Source organism: Zootoca vivipara, chromosome 13, assembly GCF_965207765.1.
Source record: "Zootoca vivipara chromosome 13, rZooViv2.hap1.1, whole genome shotgun sequence".
In the NCBI taxonomy this organism is placed as follows: Eukaryota; Metazoa; Chordata; class Lepidosauria; order Squamata; family Lacertidae; genus Zootoca; species Zootoca vivipara.
In genome coordinates this window covers 10330695-10350305 of record NC_142596.1, presented here as the reverse complement: position 1 = coordinate 10350305, position 19611 = coordinate 10330695, and the positions used below count along the sequence as shown (strand labels likewise).

General features: G+C 45.4%; 2 protein-coding genes across 15 annotated transcripts in view; both read left to right on the top strand.

The window, feature by feature from the left end:
• CPEB1 (cytoplasmic polyadenylation element binding protein 1) overlaps positions 1-8670 on the top strand; it is a 51456-nt gene extending 42786 nt beyond the window's left edge. For all 13 annotated transcript variants that reach the window (XM_088657415.1, XM_088657414.1, XM_035132118.3 and 10 more), the window contains 4 exons: positions 1920-2118; positions 3735-3829; positions 5328-5408; positions 7283-8670. In XM_088657415.1, the coding sequence (XP_088513541.1) occupies positions 1920-2118; positions 3735-3829; positions 5328-5408; positions 7283-7393 (486 nt within the window). In that variant the 3' untranslated portion in view covers positions 7394-8670. The remainder of the gene's footprint in view (positions 1-1919; positions 2119-3734; positions 3830-5327; positions 5409-7282) is intronic.
• A 4360-nt stretch (positions 8671-13030) lies between these two features.
• On the top strand, positions 13031-18911 carry LOC148683629 (uncharacterized). 2 transcript variants are annotated; one of them, XM_088657406.1, is made up of 5 exons: positions 13031-13183; positions 14229-14309; positions 15127-15245; positions 15887-16058; positions 17616-18911. In XM_088657406.1, the coding sequence occupies exons 1-5, from the start codon at positions 13091-13093 to the stop codon at positions 18132-18134; spliced, it is 984 nt and encodes a 327-aa protein (XP_088513532.1). In that variant the 5' UTR covers positions 13031-13090; the 3' UTR covers positions 18135-18911. The 2 variants fall into 2 exon arrangements, with proteins under 2 accessions (XP_088513532.1, XP_088513531.1); XM_088657405.1 differs by having other exon boundaries at positions 15887-16070.
• Positions 18912-19611: the final 700 nt, after the last annotated feature.

Sequence of the window (19611 nt, the reverse complement as noted above, 5' to 3'; positions counted from 1 at the left end):
ATTGCTTTATTTAGGAGCCATGTATTGCCTTTGAAGCACTGGCAGCGGCCCCTCATTCTCCAGGGTGACTTCTGCATAGGCAGCTACCCTCAGTGATGGGTGGATTTGCTCCCAGTTTGCACAAAGGCTGATTGTGCCATATGTTGCCTGGTTGTTGACTCCAAACACATGCAGCTTTTAGCTAGAAAGGAAGAGGGATAGGGATAGAGAGTGGTGCATTTGGAAAAGTGCTAGTTCTGAAGGTCTCTAAGCACATGGTTTGTGTTGCCAGTGGGTCAGGGGGATGGGTAATGCGTTGTGGAGTGTGATAGATGCTGGAAGAGGTTGCTTGTGACTCTGTGTTGACAGAATTGGCAGCAAGGCTCCTCATTGATCTTCTCCAGTAAGAGGTCTTTGTTGTTGAAGGATAGCTGCGCAAGCAGTAACACCATGAAAAATGCATCCCATTGCTGGTTGGCTTCTGCTTTCCTGCCCTGTGACATTGCCAGTGGTGGGGGTGTTCTGAATGTATTGGATAGTATCATCTTGAAAATAGCTTCTTTAAATATTGTTTCTAGTGCCTATGGTTGCAGAGAGATGGCTGGATATGTGCAGACAACCAACCACAAAAGATAAATATTTTTATTTATTTAGAAGACATCTCCAGGCAGCCCTATATAGGGAAGTTTTTTAATGTTTGATGTCTCACTGTGTTTTATATTTTGTTGGAAGCCACCCAGAGTGGCTGGGGTAACCCAGTCAGATGAGCAGGTTGCAAATAATAAAATTATTATCTACTGCAAACACACCAGCAGGGTGCTCAGTCACCCTTCTGTGTTTTATTTGCATGTCCCAAATTAAGGGCAAGGTTGTGTTCTGCTAAACAAACCATCCCTAAGATACTAGCACCACACATCTATAACAAGTTACCTATGTCCCTAGTTGAATTCACGTGTTCAAGTGGGATGCACAATTTAGATGACGTGACCCTTGTGAGACAAGTTTGGACAGTGCACGTAGGATTTTGGCTACGACTACATTTTGCGTTGCTGCTTCAGTCACATATCTTGGCTCTACTATAATCTGGGCAAGTGTTGCATAAATGTACTGCTTGCAAAGTATTGTTTCCATGGTGCAAGCATATGTTATCACTGGGTCATGCCAACCCTGCTGTTCACAGGGAATGCGTAATTAATGCAGTCCGTAAGGCAGAATACGCTTTTACATAGAGGAACTGAACGGAAAGGAGACTGCAGCCTCCTTGTTAACAGGACACAATATTCAGTTAAAATAGAGTAGCGAACCAAAGTATACCAGAATTGGGAAGTGGAATAAAAGAACTATTCTTTAGCCATCTCCTGGCTTCCATAGAAACACTGAATAATAGAGTTTGAAGGGATCCCAATGGTCATCTAGTCCAACCTCCTGCAATGCAGGAATCTCGGCTAAAGTATCCATGACCGATGGCCATCCAACCTCTGCTTAAATACCTCCAATGAAGGAGAGTCCACAACCTCCCAAGGGAGACCATTCCCATGTTGAACAGCTCCTACTGCCATCCTCGGCTCATGTTCCAGCTTGTCGACATCCTTCTTAAATTGTGGTGCCCAGAACTAGGCATTATGCCTTCCGCAACATGGGTTTTGACTACAATTCCCATGAGCTTAGTTGGTGTCTCTAATAGCTCAGATCCCAACAGGACACCTTTGACCCAAAGGCCAGTTGTACAAAAGTCAGATAGTCTGAATGTAAGAGCAGCCATCTGTGTGTTGACTCAGCGGTTTGGAAGGTTACAATGGTTGAAGTAGACTTGGCATAAGGACATGGGAAGACCATTTAAGGTGCACTTAAAAATAAGTTGGTAGGTTTGTTTTTCAAAGGGGGAGGATATGTGGCTTGTGGACTCAACTTGAACACAGTTTTCTCTCGGGTGACTTCAGGTACAAGTGATCCCATGGGTCCTGGCAGACAGCAACTTTGTGCGCAGCCCCACCCAGAGGCTTGACCCTGGCAAAACGGTCTTCGTGGGAGCTCTTCATGGGATGCTGAATGCCGAAGCTTTAGCAGGGATCCTCAATGACCTGTTTGCTGGCGTCGTGTATGCAGGTATCGACACTGACAAGCACAAGTACCCTATTGGTAAGTGAGGCTAATCGACGACCATTCATATTCTCTTGGTTTCTGGGCCTTTTGGTGGTACCTTACCATGATTTCTCTTGTCCAAAAATAGGTACAGATGGTACCTTGTAAATGAAAGTGGTGTTGAATGGCTAAGTTGAAGACCCTGGATACAGAGACAGTTTTAGGGCAATGCGAGTGGTGTGGTCACACCAGATGCGCAGCTGAAAAGGGTGCCTTCTCAACGCCCAGTAAGTGCTTGTCCAGCTTTGGGAAAGAGGAATGAGGGCTCCGGCAGGGTCCTAGATCCTCGAGTCCTCTTACCTCCTTCCCAAAGCTGGGCAAGTGCTTACCAGGCTTTTGGACCCTGCCAGAGTCTCACGCCTCCTTCCCAAAGCCTGGCTTAAGCCGGTGCCACAAGGGTTGTGGGGAGGGTATCAAATGGCCTTGCACTGGGTGGCATATTACTGCTGGATAGCATGATTGGGGGAAAGGTTCGTGGTCACTTTGAGTTGTATCCCACGTAGTGCTAAGTTAAAGACACTTGGTGGTTCCCTTGTTCCACTGGCAGTATTTTGTGGCTTCCGGATGGTGTTCTGCAAGACAGTGCATGAGAAGGTTGTTAAGTTTGTTTCACAGCAGATTGCACATTCTGCAAGGCAATGAGTTTATGCTAGCGCAGCCGCTGCATTTGATTCCTCCATTGCGCAGCATTAAAACTCGGCTACCCGCTAGTGCGAGTGGACAGAGAACGCTGGATAACAGCCCTTTAAACTGAACTGTTTCCCTCTGGGTAGGCTGTTCCGGCCAAAGACTTGCCGGCTTTGTAGCTTTTGATCTCTGCCTCAGCTTATCAGGATGGTGAAGGTATAAATCAGGGGTGGCTAACTTTTGCCATTCCAGATTATGTTTGACTTGACGGCTCTCATCATCCCTGACAATTGGCCACGCTGGCTGGATCTGGTGGGAGTTGAAATCTTAACAATAACTGGAGGGTCACAGATTAGCTTCCCTTGCTATAAATCTATACAGCGTTATTTTGGCTTCAAGTTAAAAAGGCTTTGAACCGTCCATTCAGCACTAGAAGTCTCTTGAGTATAGTTTGTCAAGATGAATAGGCAGCAGGCTGCTACTGGAAATAGACAAATCTGACTATTTCGGGCCGGTGTCACTTTCTTGTGTGTTTTCCCATATTTTCCTTCTTTTTCCACATTAATCTGCACTGTTGAAGAAGTCTGTATATCACTTTAAAAAGAGTGATGGAGCGCTTAAGAGCTAGGACTTGGAAGACTCTGGTTCAAATCTCCGCTTGGTTGTGAGAATAAAGTGGAAAAACGGGTCGCCTTGCTGCTGTCGTGTGAAATCTGTTGGGTGGCTAGGTTCCAATCTACACATTAGTCTGTGGGTTGCAGATCAGGACGTTCCGTATAGGAATTTGCGAAGATTGAATTCCTCAAGCATCCCTCCCCTCCATTAACCTCTGAACCCCCTCTCCCTTCCTGCTGTGGTAGACCTTGGCAAGCAAGTCACGTTCGTGCTGACTCATAAGTCTTGCATTACTATGCTGGTAGATAGATATGTACCAGGATCTTTCCTTGGAGCTGTGCACTGCACTAATGGGCTGGGTTTTGTTTCAGGATCTGGCCGTGTCACCTTCAACAACCAGCGCAGCTATCTGAAAGCAGTGAGTGCTGCGTTTGTGGAGATAAAAACAACCAAGTTTACAAAAAAGGTGAGATGCGCAAAAGGAAAAGACAAGCTCCTGTGGTGTGCTTATCGGCAGGGATCCCGAAAGTGGGTGCTGCTATATAGTCCCTAGAACTAGAACAGAGATTCTAGGTGGGATAAAATATATATCCTGGGGGACATCAGCAGAGGGCAAGGGCTCACTAGAGCTGGGGTGTGAATAGGAATTAAGCTAGTAGGACTTCTTCCCCTATAAATACTGATTTCAGTAAGCAAGCAGGGAGCTGGAAAGAAATAGCAGATATAAGGCATGAAGAGTTGGGCCACTGGTTCACCTATCTCAGTACTGCCTCTTCCTGGCATAGATCTTCTTCCAGCATTGCAAAGGAGGTTGGATATTCCAGGAATCTTAGCATCATCAAGCTTATTATATGCTGGTTTTCCAAAGTGTGCTCTTAAGCAGCTCGTGAGAACAGTAAACAGATCAATATATAGGTGCATCAGAAACAGTCATAAATACATCAAACATGTTTCATAATATATTTATATCCACGCTAGCAAGCTTGTAAAGGCATTTATTTCAAGAAATTCCTTATATATAAAGCATCCCTTTCATAATTTAAGATCACAGAGAATAGCCGTGTAAAGGAAGCTAAGCTTCAAAACGTTGCCCTTTGACCCTGATTAAAATCTTACCAAAGCAGCCGCACTGTAATAAGGCCTCAAAAAAGGGTGCATTAGCCTCAAGTAAGCACAGCCGGTTTTTCACATAACAGGCACCAAAAAGAGTGTTTTTTCTCCTTCAGGAGCAGCCTTTGTAGCTTGAGTCTGCAGAAAACCCTGTTTGAGCAAAGAAATGGTGGGAGTAGAAGAGGCAAGGGCTGTGGCGCAGTGGTAGAACATCTGCCTTGCGTGCAGAAGGTTTGAGGTTCAATCACCTGGGAGGGACCCTGGAGAGCTGCTGCCAGTCATTGTAGGCAATTGCGATCTTGATGGACCACCATGTATCTGACTCCGGCAGCTTTCTGTGTTCCAAATATGCTGGGAAAGGGCGGTCTTTTTCTCCTTACGCAGTTACTGAAGCAAGTCTGCCAGTCAGTCTCCAAACTGGTTTTAGTGCCTCAGAAACAAGCCATTCACTCATGGTAGGGGGGGGGGATACATATTCTGCGAGGCTGCACCTAGTTGATTTTCATGTTCCGTGCAGAGACCACTACCCCTGTGGTCCTCTTCTGGGGAAAGGTGCAGACTTCTCCAGTGGAGGAAATGAAAGCAAAGCTTTAGCCAGATGAATCGTGACAGTAGCACTGGTCTTCCTCAACATCAAGCCCTGGGAGCTGCTTTCGCAGGAGACTCAGAACTCTTTCAGCCTTTGCTCCTGCTTGTTTCCCCCGAAGTGCATGCCCCCATTTCTTCTTTCCTCCTCTCACCATTAAGATTGCACTGTGAACTCCAGCTGTGCTGCCTCGTCCCCTGACCTCCCTCCCTCTCTCTGGGCCAGTGTGTTATCTGGCTTTAATTTCCTTTCCTTACCTCTGGGGCAGGTTCAGATTGATCCATACCTGGAAGATGCCATGTGTCAAGTCTGCAGGTCTCAACCAGGTCCCTTCTTCTGCAGAGACCAGGTAAGGCTCTTGGGTTTTTTTCCCCACCCACCTTAGACCTGGTTGAAGGAGCAGCATTTCCTACCCCACCCACTCTCCTGTAGTGCACAGAACAAACTTCTCAAGGGCTCCATTCCCTTTGCCCCTTTTTAAAATGTTTGCCCATTTTCACCGTCTTTGGAGTGAGTGGAAGCTGCTCTGTTGCGCAGGTGAAACAGCTGTCATTGGTGTCCTGTGTTCTCTTTGATTAGGGTGGGAAAGGGCTGTGGCTTAGTGGTAGCGTATCTGCATTGCATGCATGCATGCCCAAAGGTCTCTAGTTCAATCCCTGGCATCTCCAGGTAGGACTGGGGAAGAGTCCCTCTCACAGAAAGACGAATCATCCAACACTGTATAAGGCAGCTTCAGATATTCCGAAGGACGACTAACGTAGATGAGAACAGTCTCCACTTGCCCAAGGGCAACCTCTTTTCAACTTCTTGGCAGGTTTTTCATGGATGAAGAGCTGGATGTCTAGCTAACTCCCAGCCCAAACTTTTTGTTTTGTGATGGTAGGAGGCAAGCTTTTGGCGTCCGTGTCTAGCAGGTGTGGGGAACTTCTGGCCCTCCAGGTGTTGTTGAAGCGCAGCTCCCATCATCCCTGACCATTGGCCCATGCTTGATGGGGCTATTGGGAGTTGTTTGCATCCGTCTCAAGAGACAATGGAGTGCACCTCCAGGGGTGAAGTCAGACCGCTGCATAAGCAGCACCAAAGTGATCTCCCCCGGGGCGCAAGCCTGGGCGGTGTGTCTGGAGGTCATATGGGCAGCCCAGGGCAAGGCCCCCTGATACGGTCCAAAGAAAAGCAGAGCAATGCATTTGGCACCAGCATTGCTGCAGCAGTTACCAGAAGGAAGCGTTCAAGGTGCAATCCAACCACCTTAGAGGTTCCACTCTGGATATGTGTAGGGCAGCCATCCCCAAACTGCGGCTCTCCAGATGTTTTGGCCTACAACTCCCATGATCCCTAGCTAACAGGACCCAATGGTCAGGGATGATGGGGATTGTAGTCCAAAACATCTGGAGGGCCGAAGTCTGGGGATGCCTGGTGTAGGGTTTACTCCTTTGCCTTTTCTTCTCCCGCAAGGCAGCACAGGTTTAGGATCAGAGTTATCCTTCTCCTAGATAGGTTTGGAAAGGTAGCCTATCTATAATCCAGGATATTCAGGTGTTTCAACCATTCTGTTGTGGTGCTATAGAGATCCTGGCAGTGGGTAGCACCATGTCAGAACTTCCTTTTGGCAAAATGCCTTCATAGCATCTGTCCATCATTCTGCCCGGACACTGAGGTCCAGTGCCGAGGGCCTTCTGGCAGTTCCCTCGCTGCGAGAAGCCAAGTTACAAGGACCAGGCAGAGGGCCTTCTCAGTAGTGGCACCCGCCCTGTGGAACGCTCTCCCACCAGATGTCAAAGAGAAAAACAACTACCAGGCTTTTAGAGGACATCTGAAGGCAGCCCTGTTTAGGGAAGCTTTTAATGTTTAATAAATTATTGGATTTTAATACTTCTGTTGGAAGCCACACAGAGTGGCTGGGGAAACCTAGCCAGATGGGCGGGGTATAAATAAATTATTATTATTATTATTATTATTATTATTATTATTATTATTATTATTTAGTAGGGATAACTGAAGAGATTTTTGAATATGCTCTAATTATCTAATTATCTGATATCTCTTGATAAATTGCATTCCAGAATAATAAGGTAACCTTGTAGGCATACCAACCAGAGATTGGTGTGTGTGTAAGCAAAATTCTATAATCTTACATGTTCCTGCTGCATGTCAGAGCATCTCATGGAGCCAGGCTGATGCTTCTTGATCCCTCTCTCTCCTCCCACCCACCCCTTTGCATAGGTCTGCTTCAAGTACTTCTGTCGCTCCTGCTGGCATTGGAAACATTCCGTTGAGATGTTGCATCACCACCGCCCACTGATGCGCAACCAGAAGAACAGAGACTCCAGCTAGAGCAGAGCTGGGAGATACCAGGAGCCACTGCAGTCGCTGCAGGAGGAAGTTCTCCTGTTCACCCGCCACCGGAAGAGAGCCCGGAGATGTTTGCCGGTGCCACACCCAGGCTTGGGGTGCCCGTCGGAAGGACTAACGGGGAATCTTGCCTTCACGTTTGCACTTGCTGGTCTTTATTTGTTTCTGCACTAATGCACAGTGAATTTTTTTTTGTCGGGGGTTTGTTTGGGGATTATTTCAGAGGGGAGGGCCCCTCAAATGATTCTGCAGTTCCCAGACTTTGGTTCCTTGTTGCTGCTGAGAAGCGCCAAGGACCATGTGTTGAGAAGGTGTTTAATGCAGATGCCTTCGCCTCGGTTTCTTATTTATCAAGGGCCCTTTTTTATCTTCCTTGCAATACTGATGGTAATAATGCAGGTCTCATTGGCTCCGTTTTTTTGCAGTTGCCATACAGTGCCTTTCCATTCATTTAACCCCCCCATCTGAACGGAATACACAAATTGTTCAGCTGGAGTTTTTTACTATAACAACAAGGAGACTTTGTTCTTCACTTAAACCAAATCATATTTCATATTTTACGCTCCAGGATTTTTACCAGTTCCTTTTTACACTCTTGAAATGGTTTTTAAGTCGTTTGAGACGAGATTTTTTTCTTTCCTGGCAGCTTTTAACATCATTGCAACTTGTGTCTGGGAGCTGTTAAGTTAAAAAAAAAATGAAGTTTACCAGTTGTGAATAGCAGTATTTGCAACCCAGAAGGATAGGATTTTTGGATTTTGAAACTGGACCGGATAAACGGAACTTCGAGCTGCTGTATATAGTTCGTTGCACTTTAAGTTGCACTAAGGGGGCTTGATAAAGGTTTTTAATCACAAAGTTCCAAGACTTCAATTTTCTTTTTATAACTAAGCTGGTTTAAAGGGCTGTGCTTTAGTAGGAGCCCTTTTCTGTCCTGAGGAAACAAGAGGTACCCTTAAGGAATGTAGTCAAGCCAGCAGCACAGCCCATAGATTGTGCTGGGAGTTGAAGTTTTGATTTTGTTTTATTATTTCCCCTCTTTTGGAAGCTGTGTGCCAAAGAACCAGTGTCCTAAGTTCTCCCTTCTTCCTGCTGAGCTGATGTTGCATATTCCAGCTGCTCTTTGTGGGGTTTTGTGAAGCAGTATGTGAAGTCTCTACCTCATTGTTGTACATGCAGGCAAGACTGCACTCTCCTACAGATGCGTGGAGTAAAGCTGTGATGTCGTTCTTGGCACATAATAAACACGTTGCAGCAAATCCTCAGGTGCCCTTTTTTCCTTTGAAGGTGTGCATGTGAGAGAATGCGTGTGTCTTGGAAGCTTCCAAACAGGCTTTTTAACAGAGCAAAACAAGCCACTTTTTTTCTTTTTTGCATTTTTGATACAGAGAAACATGACGTTAATAGGGGAGGGGGACACTTGTTCTCCAGTCCTGCTTGAGAGTTTCCCACAGACTTCTGGCTGGTCACTGTGAGAACATAAAAGCCTGCTATATCAGGCCAGTGACCTACCTTGTCCAGCATCTTGTTCTCACAGCATCACAGCACACAGATGGCAAGCAGTGTTTGAGCCTCCCTAAAGTGCCTTGCTACATCCTCCTCACTGGAAATACACTACAGTGGTACCTCGACTTACGAAGACGATCCGTTCCACAGCCGTCTTCGTAAGTCGAGGTTTCCGGATGTCGAAGCGTGCGGTCGGCGCATGCGCCAAGCGCAATTTCGCGCTTCTGCGCATGCGCCAACACTTCCGGGGTGTGTCGACTTCAGAAGTCGAAACCTTCGGAAGTCAAAGCATTCAGATGTAGAGGTATGACCGTACTTGGGATGTCTCATTTCATCATAACCTCCCAGCTGGTCCCTATAGTAGTTGGAGTAATCAAACCAGGTTGTTGGGGAGACCTTTAGCACTGTAATACTGTAATGAGCTGGGCTTTCTCCACTGCACCTTAATATGATGCACTTCACCATGGCAAAGATCCTTTCTGATGCTTATGAGCAATCAAGTCCCATTCAGCAAAAGGTCCTGTCCAATGTTAATTGAATGCTTCCTGTTTGTCAGTACTGTGGTACCTCTACTTACGAATGTTTCTACTTACGAACGGAGCTCCGTCTGCCATCTTGGATGCGGTTTAGATAGGATTTTTTCTAATTACGAATTTTTAGATAGGGTTGCTTCGACTTACGGATTTTTTCTCCCAATGCATTCCTATGGGATTCGACTTACAATTTTTTTCGACTTACGAATGTGCATTCGGAACGCATTAAATTTGTAAGTAGAGGTACCACTGTACTGCTTATTTTATTGCTTCCTGTTGAGCATCATGGTGGGATTCCTGATGCAAATTATTGTAATTCAAGTGGTCCCTTGAATACCCTTTCATTACACTGGCAGTTTATATAGGAGGGTTATTTTTTTAATTAAAAAAACACATCTCCCCCCCCCCACACCTTTATGGGAAAATAGCATTCTCTTCTTTCACTTCATTTGAAGGGATTCTTTCCCGTCTCCTCCCCCTGCCACAGAAACTATCCTACTGTAAATTAAGGGACAGTGTTCAGGGAGCCATTCAGAAACACTGCTGCTGCAGTAACCCCACTACCATACTCAGCAAGAAGCAATGCATTGAACAAACCATGCCAACAGGAAATTTAAAATGCACAAGAGCTGCCATGCCTCTGTAGTGCTTTACCCCCAAACGATTTGGCAACAGTCATCATCTGAGTTCTCAAATGGAAAATTGAAAGTGAACAAAGGCTGGCAATTCTAGAGGAAAGGGCCTAGTACAAAAGCAACCAGAATCTATTTACATGGCGGGTGGGTGCACTGAAGCAGCCTCTGCCTTTTCTTGCCTATGTTCCCTTTCAAAGGCTTGCATTGTTCCCTGCGGATTATTAGACCAGCCAAGGCATCAAGTTTCCACCCGAGTTGCATGTGAATAATGAATGAAGCCCAGGAATGCTCCATGGTGATGACACCTGGCTTTGCAGTATCACCCTGGGAGAGGCTGACGGTGGAGCCTGTGGAGGAGGCCAGCTGTCACGTCCTCTGTAGAGGAAGCCTGCTCTGTGTGGTGATTGGCTCCTTCCCTGGCATCCTTGCTCTTGTGAAAACAGACCTTTGTTCTGTGAAACCATTCTCTCTGAAGCAGCATTGCACCACTTTGAACAGGCATGGCTTCCTGCAAAGGATCCTGGGAACCGCATGTGGTTGAGCTGAGCATTGTTAGCAGACCCCCCATTTCTCTCCGAAAGCTACAGTTCCCAGAATTCCCCGGGAAGAGGTTTTGATTGTTAAACCAGTCTGCGATTCTATGTCTGTGAGGAAAACAGGGCACCCTCACTCTTGGTACTGTTAAACTCAGGATTCTTTGGGTGAAGCCATGACTGTTTAATGCTTCAAAATTATAGTACAGGTGGAACTTTCATCTGAATGTTGCCATTACAGAACACAGTAGGGAGGAAGAAGCTTGGGGCAAAAATTGGAAAGTATGTTTTGGGGAGGCATGTGATCTTGCAAACCATGTGGTTTCCTGAGCCAGAGTTGACCAGATTGCCACTGTCAGGTAGACAAGGCAACATAATTTCCATAGCAGCAAAGCCTCAAATTATGTATTGGTTCAAATCCTAGTTTCATATGTAGCTTCTTTCTCTCAGCACATCAAAGAAACGGATGAGACATTAAGATAAGTGAATTTACATTTGGCAAATAAACAACTGTCATCCCAGACAAAAGTTAATTTTAATCCGTGTTCTCTGGGGCCAGTCATACACAAAAAGAGCAATTAAAAAGAGTGGCTTTGCTCAGAACAAGCCGGACAATTTTTAATACAATTTCAGTAGGGCTTTGTAATATAAAGAAAACAAAGCCATCCCAATGCTACTGTTTCATGACATCCTAATTGTTGGCTGCCATGTCAGGATGTGATGGAAGTGTGATCCCATTTCTGCTTCTGGAGACTACAGTACTTAAGAATAGGAGCAGTTTTCTAGGTGAATGTAGTGCTTCAAAAGCTGTCAACAATGTACAAACAACCATATCCAGCTGGCATTCAGCACGTCTTATGTGCAGCAACTGTGAAAAAGGTGAATTCCATGCTGGGAATTGGGGGGGGGGGGTTGAAAATCAAAATAAAATCACAATGTTGCCGTGCAAATCTAGTGTTGACCCCATTTTGAAAACACTGTACAATTCTAGTCACCTCACTTCAAAAGATATTGTAGAGTTGAAGTGTGTTCAGAAAGGGGTAGCCAAAATCAGGAGGATGGAGTAAACCCCCCCCCCCTATGAAGAAAGGTGGTAGCATTTGGGACCTTTTGTTACTACTACGACGACGACGACCATTATTCATTAAATTTGTATATTGCCCTTCCTCTAGATGTCAGGGCAGTTCACAGCATAAAAATACAATATATAAATGCAATATACATAATAAAAACAAAACAATTGCCTCCTCTCCCAAGCCCGTCCCACAAACACATTTAAAAAGATATACTGTATGATGTTAGCCAAAAGCCTGGTCAAAGAGGAACGTTTTTGCCTGGTGCCTAAAGGTGTATATAATGAAGGTTCCAGGGGAACCTCCCTGGGGAGAGGGCATTCCACAAACGGAGCCACTGCAGAGAAGGCCCCGTTCTCATGTTGCCACCCTCCAGACCTCTCATGGAGGAGGCACACAAGATAAGGGCCTGACATGGTGATTGGGGGTCTGGGTCAGTTTAGAGGGGCAGTCCTTGGAAGTATTGCAGTCCTGGGCCATTTAAGGCTTTAAGAGGTCAAAACCACCACATGTAATTGGGCCCAGAAGCAAATTGGCAGCCAGTACAGTCAGACCGCGATCGGTATAATATGCTCAAGATATCTTGCCCCAGTGAGCAGCTTGGCCACCAAATTCCGCACTAGCTGAAGTTTCCGAACCATCTTCAGAGGCAGCCCCACATATAACATTTTGAGAAAAAGCAAAAAAAAAAAGTTGACATGATAGAAGTTTATAAAATTCTGCATGGCATAGACATAAAGTGGATAGAGAAAAGTTTATCTCATAACACGTACCTGTGGACAGCTAATGTACCTGAATGTTGGAAGTCAGTCCCACAGAAATCAGTGATGGACACCAACTTGGACAGCCTTAAAATAGGATCAGACAAATTCCTGTAGCATAAGGCTAGCTATGAAGACTATGCTGTGCCTCCATGGTTGGAGCCAGTAAAGCTTCTCAATACAAGTTGCTGGAAACCCCAGGAGGAGAGAGCCCTTGTCCTCCGGTCCTGTTTGTGGGTTCCCGATAGGCATCTAGCTGGCCAAACCTCTCTGCACTTTAGAACCAGTTCGCTTCATTCAAGGAATTCAAATGCTAAGGCAATGAAACACAATATAAGAAATAAACAATTTGAATACAATTTAAAATCAACATTCTTGTTTAAAAGGGACATGCCCTGGACCACCCTGAACAAAGCTTGTGGACCAAGCCACCAGCTTGTCATAAGGCCTATGAAAAAGAAGGCATGCTCTGTTTTCAGTTGTGCAGGGTTCCTGCCATTTGAAGCATCAACTATCCCAGAGAACAGGTGGAGGTTAGGACCCAGTGGAGCTGCCTGCCTCCTTCCCAGCTGGGTCACTCCAGCCATTTGTCTTCAGTGCTGTCAGCGGGTTACTGTATACAAGGCTTTGTGTCAGGCATGTACCGAGCCTACCAGCCTCTCCTACCAGCAACCAACAGGTACCTGCAGGAGAAATGGGATAAAGCCAGTTATCAGGAGCACTGCAGGAAGGTACACTATAGACTACAAAAGGGATATTGTTGGGGTGTCTTATGACAGCTGGCATATTCCTCACTTGTACCCCCAAAGCAAGCTGTAGGGAGTGGGGTGGGGTGGTGGGCAGGTACACAGGTAAAGACTTTTAAGGAAGAGAACCTGTGGGCGCTTGAGATGCTGTTAAGACTACAGCTCCCATCATCCCTGAACATTGGCCATACTCACTGGGGGGTTGGTGGGAGGTGGAGTCCAGCGACATATGGAGAGCCATCTGTTTTAGAGGCTACTTTGCAGCAGGTGTAAATGCAGAAGAAACATTTCTCCTCTCCCCTTGCAGGAAGGGATGCCTCTTGGAAGGTAGAGCTCTCTGTCAGCTGTATTTACAATAACTTGTACTTTGTTAAAATAAAAAAAATAAAGTGGTTGAAATCTGCTGCTCAGTTAACTGGGGATATGTTTTACTTGATAATGAAATTATTAAATGTTGCAGCCTTGTCATTATGCTTTCTTCTGTTCCACTTCTCCTTTAGAAATGTCAGAGTGGCTTAAATCACCAGACTCTCACCCTGGGTCTCAGGAAGCTGGACTTGGATGAAATGCCAAAAAAAAATCTTCCAAGATGAGCTTTCCAAACTCCTGCAGCTCTCCCAAGGGATGACTCAAAGGGTGACCCCATGGCAGGGTGCAATTAAATAGCCCCAGAATGAGTCATTCACGGGTTTTGTTGCTGTTTGTACCTAAACGCTTGCAGGAGAATCCCCAGCAGTTCCAAACAGGACTGGGAGAAGATTCCTGTTTGAAGCCACAGTTTGGGTAATACCAATGGTCTAGTTACTTGGCATAACACAGCTTCCTGTCATCCTATCTTTGAGCCTGATTTGCTGACATGATAGATCTGGGTATCTTCTTGTTAAAATATTTAATTGTAGCCATGTCTAGCTCTTGTGAGCTGTAACAATGCTATCATCATATCTAAACTGACCGGTCAAAGAAATTCAAGAAACAGCATGAATCCAGATCATTAGCTTCAGTTATTCCTGACACTCTCCCAACCTTGCAGGTGGAACTAGCAGTTCCTGTGATCAACACAAAAGCCCCACCTACACCTTTGCATCTTCAGGTGAATTTGAAGAAACTCCAGGTATTGTGGAATGAACTGAACTGGATGCTCAATGAGGGCTTGTTTATGCAGTCACAATTCAGAAGTTTATATCCAAGAGGGTTGGGGATATCTTGGGATAACTGGCCCTTGCATATGCAAACAAATAATTTCAAGATCTACTAGACATATACTGTAAACTTGATGGTACAGGTAAAGGGACCCCTGACCATTAGGTCCAGTCGTGACCAACTCTGGGGTTGCACGCTCATCTCGCATTATTGGCTGAGGGAGCCGCGTATAGCTTCCAGGTCATGTGGCCAGCATGACAAAGCCGCTTCTGGCAAACCAGAGCAGCACATGGAAACGCCATTTACCTTCCCGCTGTAGCGGTTCCTATTTATCTACCTGCATTTTGACGTGCTATTTATCTACCTGCATTTTGACGTGCTTTCGAACTGCTAGGTTGGCAGGAGCTGGGACCGAGCAACGGGAGCTCACCCCGTCGCGGGGATTCGAACCGCCAACCTTCTGATCAGCAAGCCCTAGGCTCAGTGCATAGCTGCCAAGTTTTCCCTTTTCTCGCGAGGAAGCCTATTCAGCATAATGGAATTTCCCTTAAAAAAAGGGATAACTTGGCAGCTATGGCTCAGTGGTTTAACCACAGCGCCACCTGGGTCCCTGTTGTAAACTTGATGGGGCAATCACAAATCATAGTATTAGTCTAATAAATGAAAGGTGGTCTTCTGCACTCCAGAACTGAATGCAATAGTTGGGCTGACATATATTTGGCTCAGCCAAATAAATCTCCAGATGGAAAATTAAATTGTCATCAGCCTCTCATGTGGTGTGTTTTCAGCTGGAAAGAGAGCGCCAAGCTGTCCGGGACCAGGAAAACCTCTTACATTCTGCCAAACTTAGGCGCATCAAGCAGTCGCAGGGACGGGTGGACAACTGGAACTTCTATTGCATTCACAGGTCTGTAAGTAGTGGGTTTAAATTAGGTATGGGCAACTAGTGGCCCTCAGACAAGTATTGTGGGTGAGTGGGGGGACAAGGAAGAGGGAAAGGGGTGGGGGAGAGGAGGACGAGGATGAGGACAAGTCTTGCACACCTATAGCCCTCTCCCTGCCCACCATCAGCATGTGGTCCCCGGCAGGTCACCCATGAGAAAATGGGAGTCCTTAACAAAAGAAGTTTCCCAAACCCTGGTTTAAAAGTGACTAAGGTAGGTTCAGCAGAGATGCCAGAGGGATCCAAGTTCTAGTCTGATAGTGGAAGGGGAAATAACACCACCTGACATCAGTAAGCTATTTCCAGCAAGGGGGTGGAGGCAAATGCCATCTGAATTCAGATCATTTGGGGCTGGCTGTGGCTCAAAGAGGGCCAGACACAATGCAATAAACCTAGATCTAGAATAAAGGGTTTCAAGATGGAATGAGGAAGCTGTGGATCTCTGTACGCTTTTGGACTCCATCTCCCATCATCCCATCATCGCTGGCCACTGGCTATGTTGGCAGGGGTTGATGAGAGTTGGAGCTCTGGAGGTCCACAGCTCCTCCTTTCCTTCTTTAAAAGAAGACCACCCCCTCCCCTGTGATCTGCTCTTCCTCATACAGCTTAAATTGGGGAAAGCGGCAGCGTGATCTTGCACGCATCTACTGGGAGAACCAAGAGCTGGCGAAACGTCTGGAAGGAAGGAGGTCAGAACTTGCTCAGGAACACTGGCAGCAAGACTGGCACAAGCAGCAGCTAATCAGAAGCAGCATTGCCCGCTACCCCCGTGGCATGGTGAGCTGCCAGGTAATAAGAGTTGGATTTGCACCGGTTGTGGAAAGTGGAGGGAGGAAAATCCATCTACAGTCCCCTCCTATTAATAGACACTAGCCTAGGGGCCAACAAATACTTGTTTATTTATTTCTATTTATTTGAAGAGTTCTAACCCGCACTTTCATAAAATATATCAAGGTGGCTTACAACATAAAATGCAGGAAGATCAAGCAATAAATTTCTGTAAAACATAATTGAAACAGCAATGAAACAGCAATAGGTTAAAAAGAAAAAAATATGTATTGTGAAGGCCTGCCTAAAAAAAAAATACAGCTTTAAAAGAAGGCAGGGGCATTTCCTGCCTAACCTCTACAGGTAGGGAGTTTCACAGGGCAGGGGCTGCCATGCTAAAGGCTTGGTTCCTAGTGAAGGCCAACTGAAACTCAGGGTTGTGGGGAACCACCTGCATTGCCCCATCAGAGGATCCTAGTGATCAAGGTAGTGTATTAGCAGATCTTGATTTTCTCCCCCACTCTTATGGCCAGCATGCTTTTTATTCCTATAAATAACACATATCAGATTGGGGTGGTTGCCCCACACCAGAATGTAAGATTAGAAGAAGGCTGATCTAATGTTTCAATTTCATTTTTAGTTCTATTTATGCTGGTCTGCGGCCACCTTAAAATTTTTCCTTGATTTGGTTTCTGCACCCCTGTATTACCCCATTACAAAGAATAACTAGGAGTTCACCATCACAGTGACATGAATTTATAGTAAAATAAATAAATAAATAGTTTTAAAATTGTCCAGTAGCACCTTAGAGACCAACTAAGTTTGTTCTGGGTATAAGCTTTCGTGTGCATGCACACTTCTTCAGATACGATACCTGGATCTATTAATTTAAAGGTGAGTTAAAAGTATATTAAGGGTGGGGTAACTTAATATACATTATTAGGCAATGTGTAAACATCTACAGCAAGAGAACACGCCACTTATGTCTTTGCCTTAGTGCCAATGTGGCAATGCTCTCATTATGGGATGCTGCTCCAGTTGCATTACATGCGTATGTACTTTGAGTAGTCTCAGAACAGAAGTTGGCAGTTGAACTCATGATCAATCTTTACTAAATAGCAAAACCAAATAGTAAATTCACAATGTCACAGCAGCAATTAAATGGCAGGAGTGGGGAGGTATAATTAACAGGATCACTGCACCTTGTTCTTTATCATACTGACATACCATTCATTTTCAATCAGTTATTTATTATTGTTAAGTTAGATACTGCTTTGCTGCAAAAAGGGCTCTGTTCCCTGCATGGCTGTGGTGGGAGTGCCCCAAAAGTGGATGGGACCAAAGTGTGCTTAGAGCCGCCAATTAATTGGCGAAGCAGAGCTAAAGAATGCAACTCTTAAATTACAGTAAAACTTTGACAGCAACACACTGCTCTTCCTTGCCACCAAGGTATTTGGTTTTCTTTGGTGACAGTGAAAACTTCAGTCCATTTATAAAACTAGCCCACCATTTCTGTCTCATCTGCACGCCTAAGAAGTGCCTAACAATCAGCATTGTGTTTCCTAGGCAAAGAATGGGATAAGGAGACAGGCAACCCAGAACAACCATATTCCCGTTTCAGCCTCTGGCAGGAGAAGCCCCAGCATAAACCCCAGCAGAACCTGTGAACCTTTCAGCAGCAAGAATCACAGCATAATGGGCAAGAGCTTATGGGGAAGTGGGAGTCAGTCCACCCAAGAAGAGGAGATAACAGCCACCACATGCTCACCTTTCTCTTTGGGAAAAAGAGATGTGCTATCCCAGTCTGAGGCTTGGGCTGGGAAACTCAGCAAAGAGACTTCTCTGCTGGCCAATATTGCATCTGGAGGCTTCTGCCCCAGGCATGCTGATGGTTCGTTGGTCAGGACGCATTTGGCAGGGGGAGGTTCTCTTGAAAAGCCCAGAGGTGAAGCAATGATGATCAGCAGCAAACCTCGCACCTCTTTACGCTTAAGGGGGAGCCTCGGACCTTTGGAGACCAGCCTGATGCCTGCTTCAGGGGACTTGGAGAAGAAGACAGCATTTTCATCCACTAAAAACATTTAACTATGCTGTAGGACTGAGAGGGCTCCCCCGTTTGAAGGGAAAGCCACCCTCTGGGAGTGTCTATAAGACACCACTCGGGAAATATCCTGAGTGGTACATCAGGTGAGTTACTGAGCAGATTCTCCATCTCCTCTGCAAAGCTTTGATGAAATTCTTTGGCCAAGGTGCATGAAAGCAGCTCTGGCCTGTTGCTCAGTGACAGCGCACGTGCTTTGCATCCAGAAGGTTCCTGGTTAAGTCCATGATATCTTCCATTGAAAGGTGATGGGGAAACCCCGTCTCTTATGATGACCCTGGAAAGCCTCTACCGGTCAAACTAAGCGATACTGCACAAGATCAGAAAGTAGTGTGGCCAAGTATAAAGCAGCTTCCATGTGCCTTCGTCAACCTCTGGCCTCCAGATATCAAATACAGCTGGACATATGAATGTGCCCAGCCCCTAATATCCGCTTCAGAAGCTCTTCTGTCTGTCAGTAATATAAATTAGGTTGGCTGATAGCAGGTCAGGGCCTTCTGGGTGGTGGTGCCTCCAGAATTGTGTGGCATCCTTCCCAAGGAATTCAGTCAAGTCAACCTGTCTTGTAGTCTTTAGATATAGAGTAAATACTTTATTTCTCATCTTACATTGACTGTGTTTTACATTTTAATCATGCATGTTTGTGGTGGATTTGTTTGTTTGTTTGGTGACTTTATTGGTATTGTGAGCCACCTTGGAAGAATTTTATTCTTATATAGATGGAATGGTTGATTGAATGAATAAAAAGTCTAATGGTTTAACATTGCTGGTACAGCCTATGGCTAAAAGAATCAAGTGGGGGGAAATAATTTACAAAAAATGTTTTGGACATCTACTGCCCAGCAGTAGGGTAAAGAACAACGGAACTCTTTTTGCCCTGGAAAAAAAAAGAAGCCTTTCTTTATTTTATTTTAAATAAAATTTTATTTATTATTTCTCTGCTCCACAGAGCTCAAGGTTCTCCCTCCTCCAGACCCTCTAAGTGCCCCTATTTTCCAGGGAGGTCCCTCATTTAGAGAAGCTGTCCCAGGTTATGATTTGATCCTGGAATGCCCCACTTTTCTTCAGAATGTCCCTATTTTCACCAGAGAAATGTTGGAGGGTATGCTCCTCATTTTATCTAGGTATGCTAGGTAGTGACTGGATGAAGATCACCATTTTAACCCTTTCCTTCCAGGGGCTAACCAAACACCCTAAACCCTTTGCCACATTAACATGTTTTAATGCTGCTTTATAGAATTGTGTGTGTGTGTGTGTGTGTGTGTGCGTATTATATATAGTGAACTGAAGTTTGGCCTCATTGAGGGGCAGTATTTCAATATGAGTAGGAAAATTAGTAGAAACACACACACACACACACACACACGTTTGAAATTGTTTTTGAAATATATATTTTCATGTACTGCCCAGAGAACAAGAGTAACTGGGCTGATACTGATAAACCGAGTGACTAATTAACTG